This window comes from Penaeus chinensis, chromosome 35 (assembly GCF_019202785.1).
Source record: "Penaeus chinensis breed Huanghai No. 1 chromosome 35, ASM1920278v2, whole genome shotgun sequence".
NCBI classification, from domain to species: Eukaryota; Metazoa; Arthropoda; class Malacostraca; order Decapoda; family Penaeidae; genus Penaeus; species Penaeus chinensis.
Window position 1 is genome coordinate 25694230 of NC_061853.1, and position 6137 is coordinate 25700366.

Genomic DNA, 6137 nt, shown 5'->3' on the forward strand with positions numbered 1-6137 from the left:
CAGCTGCGTGAATATGCTACATGGGCAACAGTTTGCTCCTCACGTTCTTTCGCCCAGTAATGTATGTGTGTGTATATATATGTATGTATATATATATATATATATATATATATATATATATATATATATATATATATATATATATATACATATATATTTATATATATACATATATATATATATATATGTGTGTGTGTGTGTGTGTGTGTGTGTTATATGTGTGTAGGCATGTATATATGTCTGTATATGTATATACATACAGATATATGGGAATATGCATGTAAGTCTCTCTGTAAATATTTATGTATATATATATATATATATATATATATATATATATATATGAATGGTAAAACGCTCTTCTGTGTTGATACTATGGTAGAAAAAACAACGATGCAAAAACTAGATTTAATGAAAATGAGATTTCAGTTTCGATTCCATCTTCAGGTCTATATATATATATATATATATATATATATATATATATATACATATATATATACATATATATATATGTATAAAGAGAGAGAGCGAGAGAGAGAGAGAGAGATGGGTATGTGTTTACACTAATACATACCAGAATTTGATTTGTGAATGAAAGATCTTTCTCAGTTGCAAGGTTTATTTCAGTCGGAGGAAAGGTTAACTACCGTCTTAAATAATTTTGTTCTTATGACAGTACACCAGACGGCAATACAATCGAATGTGACGTTGGCGGCGTTTAAATCCGTGATCCGAAAAAAAATCCTGTCATCATCAAAGATTCCGTCCGACTTCATGAGGCACACAAATCAACATGAACTGCAAAGCCTCTCCTGTTTCAGACTAGGTCTTCCTTGTGTTAGAGTAGATCGAGGCTCTTAAGCGTCCTCCTTGCCTTCTTTCGTCTCGATGGACTTGGTGTCGGACTTGGAGGAGGAAGTCTCGGTGTTCTCGTGAATGCAGAACCAAGGCATCTGCTTCTGGAGGGCCTGCGAGAGGAGGGAGGCATGGAGGGCCGGTTAGCAGTGCTTCCGAAAACATTGAGTCTGACAGAATTCTCTAAATCTTCTTCAGGTAGTATCTCTATGAAGAGTTATTCTGGAGAGCCTAGGCTGGTATTGGGGTGGTCGTTGCACATCACCTGCTTTATATCTCAGATGTGTTTTAGTAAGATAAAATATATTATTTTTTTGAGTGTAGTGGTTATGAAAACGTTTATTTTGGATTGGTAGGGTACCACAGTATCCGTTTCGAATTTGTGACTAGCAACTATTGCATTGCAAGTTGATCCTATTTCATTACTATATATAACATTGTACACTCTAAAATACTGGTTTTATTAGCGGACTTACCACTCTGAACTTAGGATGGTTGATGGCGTAGACGATGGGGTTGTAGCAGGCGGAAGACTTTGCCAGCAGGGCGGGCAGCATGGTCACGAGAGGCGTGATGGAGCCCTGGTCGAAGAACAACCCCTGGAGAGAAAAAAAACATGTTCAGCGAATGCCAGACTTTGCAACAATGCAACTGATAAAGCGTCAGAAGCAACGTGTTGGAAGCGAGAGAATGCGCTTACCTGGACGACGATGGCGGCGTAGGGCGTCCAGCAGACCACCCACAGAGCCACGTTGGTGCAGGCGACCTTGGCGATGCGCACCTCGGCGGACTGTGCCTGGGCATCCTGTCACGGGCAGTGAAGGGATTCAGTGAAGTTATTGGTATTTCAGTTGTTTTACACATGAAAAATAGGAATATGAGGTTCACTGGCCTAGGAAGTAGATGAAGGTTTACCTGGTTTGACCTGAGGTTGGACACATTCATCTTCTTGGCCTGCTCCCTCATGGCGGCCTCGTGGGCACAGATGGCCTTCACGATGGAAATGTAAGAGAAGACGATGGTGAAGAGAGGGACGCAGAAGTCGAAGAAGAAGATGCTGATTCCGTAGGATCGGAGGTTGTCATCGCGGGTGAGGTAATCGAAGGAGCAGGAGTCCAGGATACCTGTGTGAAATAGCAGTGTGTATATTCCTTTGCATCCGAAAGGATTTAGTAGAAGGTTGCATGAAATCCAAGCAAGTGTGCGGCCAGCGCGAGTCACTTACCCTCAGGAATGTACTTTCCCCAGCCGAAGAAGGGCGGCAGTGACCATGCGATGGCGTAGATCCAGGAGAAGAGGACGAAGAGGGTGGCCCTTCCAGAGGTCAAGGGCGTTCCGCTCACGCCCTTCACGATCACGTTGTACCGGTCATAGGAGATGAAGGACAGCGTCCAGATGGATGCGATGCCGGTGATGGCCCCTGCGGGAGAGTTCAGGAAGTGAGGACCAGTTCGTGTTATCGGCAAAAGGAATGATTCCTTGAATCCTTGCTTGTAGTTCAATACTAATGTCAACATTAGCAAAAGCAGTGTCTGTGTCGTCCTTGCAGACTGACTTACCGAAGAAGGCATAGAGCTCGCAGAAGGTCTCACTGAACATCCACACTCCGCCGCTGAAGCAGTTGTAGGTGAAGAAGGGGAACTGCGTCATCAGCATGAGGAAGTCGCTGATGGCCAGGTTGAGGACCAGCTGATTGGAAGGCGTTCGCAGGAACTTGTTCTTCAGGTAAAGTAGGATCACCAGCCCATTGCCTGCGTGAAAAGCAGCTTTTAAAAATATCTGCTTGACTGCTTCATCAGCGCCATAATGTGAATATGCAAGAGGTTGCCACTATTGTTAAAAAGGACATAAGGACAGTAGTGGCACCCTATGGAGAGGCACTAACCAAAGAATGAGAGACAGCCCAGGATGATGTAGACGCAACCAAGCACATAGTGCCACATGGGGTTGACCGGAGGGTAGTTGTTCCAGTGAGGGTGGACCATGTGCCGGATGTTCTCTGGCACCAGGTCCACCACAGTGACACCCTCAGGGTACCCGAATGTTACCTGAGCGGTGTAGGCCTCTGCGTGAGGGCCGGAAGCGTTGGCGAACACCATCTTCTCAGCTCTGAAAAAAATTATATTAAGTACATTTAATTAGATGGAATATGTTTTTCTTAAAATAAAAGATATGTTTTGTTATTACAATTGCTATTACCATGACCAATGAATTCAATACTAAAAGGTTTATTTTATGCCAAGGTAGCAAGCAGGAATTGGTGGTAGGCTCTTAGTTCACAAACGTTTAGAAAAGAATATCGTGGAATGTTATAGTATAAGCGAATGAGTGGCTTCAGTTACAATAAAACTTGATAGGTACAACTTAAAGATTGTTCAGGTCTATGCTCCAACCTGCAGCCACATTGATGACGAAAAAGAGAGCTTCTATGATGTTCATTTACCCAGCAAAAGAGAAACCGTAATGGCGGTAAAAGTACAGGAAAGAATTACTGAATAGGCACTAGGAATGAGAGGTGGCAAATGTTAATCGATTTTGTGGAGGCTTGATCACTCAGTATTAGGAATATATTCTTCAAAAAAAGACTAAAGCAGAAGTGGACATGGAAGTCGCCATCTGACATCAAAAACGAAATTGACTTCATAATTTCGAATAGGCGCGACATAGTAAAGAATGTGGAAGTTATTAATAAAGTAAATGTTGGCAGTGACTGTAGAATGGTCAGAGGCCAAATGAAATTGCACCTCAGAAGGGAAAGGAATAAACTCATATTGAAACCACAGCCAAATTTAGCTAACTTGAAGACCAGAGTGACAGAATTTAACTTTGACATCCAAAACAGATATTCACTTCTCAGCGACGAAGATCTCAACATTGACCAAATTTACAAACAGTTCAGTGACATAATAAAGGAAGTTGCACTTGAAGTAGGCGGTAAGAACGTCAAGCAAAGTTCCAGCAAGCTCTCGGTAGATACTAAAAAACTAAAAGGAGACTCGAAATAGGAAGAATTCAAATGTTTGCAATAAAGAAACCAGACGGAGAAGGGACATATAATAAGAATGAAATCATAAGAGGTTCACTGGCCTATACAACTCAAATGAACAGCCACGGGTAAAGGTACGAACGCGGTAACTAGAGACATAACTAACATCACAACAGAAGAAATAAACAGAGCGCTTGAAGGCATGAACAGAGGGGAAACACCAGGTGAAGATGGAATCAGTATAGACCTTATAATACATGCGGATATTGCAACAGTGAAAATAGCCATTTTTTTTTTTTTTTTTTTTTTTTTAACAAATGCCTTCTCAACTGAAAAACTCCAAAATCCCGGAAAAAATGCAATAATTATTTTTATACATAAAATAAGGGGACAGTACGGATCTAAAAACACTACCGACCCATAAGCCTCCTTTCAGTTACTTACAAACTGTTCACAAAAGTCATCACAACTCGCATCTCTAACAGTTTGGATTCTAACCAGCCCAGACAACAGGCAGGCTTCCGCAGTGAATTCTCAACAACAGACCACATCAATATGCTCACTCAAATAAGAGAAAAAATAAACGAATATAGGAAACCCCTGTGTATGGCATTCATCGATTATGGAAAGGCATTTCACAAATACCAGCAGTACTAGAAGCTATTCGAAGACAGGGAGTAGAAGAGATATATTGTAAACTATTGGAAGATATATAAGATGGGACAGCAACCATCAAGCTCCACACGGAAACCGATAAAATGCCAATTAAAAAAAGTGTTAGATAGGGCGATACCAGCTCACCAAAACCGTTTACAGCTTTCCTTGAGGAAATATTCAAGAAGTTAGAATGGAACAGAAAGGGTATCAAAATAGGAGAGGGATACCTAAACAATCTAAGATTTGCAGTTGATATTCTCTTCAGTGAATCTACAAATGAAATGCAGCAACCAATAAATTATCTGAATAGAGGAAGTCTGAAAGTTGGACTTAGGATGAACAAGAAAAAGACCTAGATTATGTTCAACAGTAGAGATCAATTCGAACAGATACATGTACAAGGCGAAGAGCTAGAGGTGGTAGACAAGTATATATAATTAGGGCAACTGGTACAAACACATCTAGCGAAGAGGAAATTAAGCAACACACCAGTCTAGGTTGGAGCGGCTTCGGCTTACACAGTAGCATACTAAGAGGCTCCTTGCCATTATGTTTAAAAAAAAGAAAAGTCTTTAATCAATGCGTCCTCCCAGTTATGACCTATGGATCACAAACATGGACTACAACCAGATTACTGGAGAAGAAACTGATAAGTGCCCAAAAAGGGATGGAGAGATTGATGCTGGGAATTAGTCTGAGAGATTGGATGAGGGCGACGTGGATCAGGGAACAGACAAAAGTGGAAGACAAAAGGAAAAAAATGGCAATTGGCAGGTCATATATGTCGAAGACAGGACGACAAATGGACAAAGAAAGTAAGAGGCTGGGCTGCAGATAACATAAAGAGGCCAAGGACCACACGAATGACAAGATGGCGTGACGAAATAACGAAATTCGTGACCAAGACTGGAAACGAAAAACTCTAGACAAAGATGGAAATGATTGGGAAAGGCCCACGACCTGCACTAGATTGGTTCAGGCTGATGAGGATATAAATATTATATATATTTGTGTATATAAATATAGATAATATATATAAATATGTCTGTATATATATAAATATACATATATATGTATCCATATATATATATATGTGTATATATACATATTAATACATATATGCATATATATGTAAATGCATACACAAACACATATATGTATACACGCCCATATATATGGGTGTGCATACATACATATATATACATATGTATGCATTTATATATACATAAATAGACATACACACATGTGTGTGTATATATATACCCTACAGAGAAACATCAGACAGCGACTAGAAAGAGGTGTGTTTTACGACTGGAACGCCCCCTGGCCTGGGACTCACCTCAGGGACACGCCAGCAACTGAAGAGAGGTGTGTTTCAACGACCGCTGGAACGACTGCCTGACTAGCTCACGGCGAAGAGGCCACTCGAGAAGCTGCCTTTATACCTCTGTCTCCTTGCAAAAGCTTGGATAATCCCATTAGCCAAACGGTCTGAAGAGATTAAAAATTATGCCACGAAAGCAAAGTACATTTACGTCATTTTTGCCTTCTTTTTTATCTCTCGTTTCTTCTTCCTTCTCTTTGTGTTTCTCTCTCCCTCTCTCTCTCTCTCTCTCTATCTCTCACTCTCTCTCTC

General features: G+C 40.8%; 1 protein-coding gene across 1 annotated transcript; it reads right to left on the reverse strand.

Annotated features, from left to right (window-relative positions):
- Nucleotides 1–604: 604 nt before the first annotated feature.
- Nucleotides 605–5898, reverse strand: LOC125044460 (compound eye opsin BCRH1-like). Its single transcript, XM_047641143.1, has 8 exons — nt 5841–5898; nt 2744–2967; nt 2418–2609; nt 2084–2278; nt 1774–1982; nt 1559–1663; nt 1335–1457; nt 605–971 (listed from the first exon to the last, which is right to left on the reverse strand). Exons 2-8 carry the CDS (start codon nt 2955–2957, stop codon nt 861–863), a joined length of 1149 nt encoding a protein of 382 aa, XP_047497099.1. The 5' UTR covers nt 2958–2967; nt 5841–5898; the 3' UTR covers nt 605–860.
- Between the last annotated feature and the right edge of the window lie 239 nt (nt 5899–6137).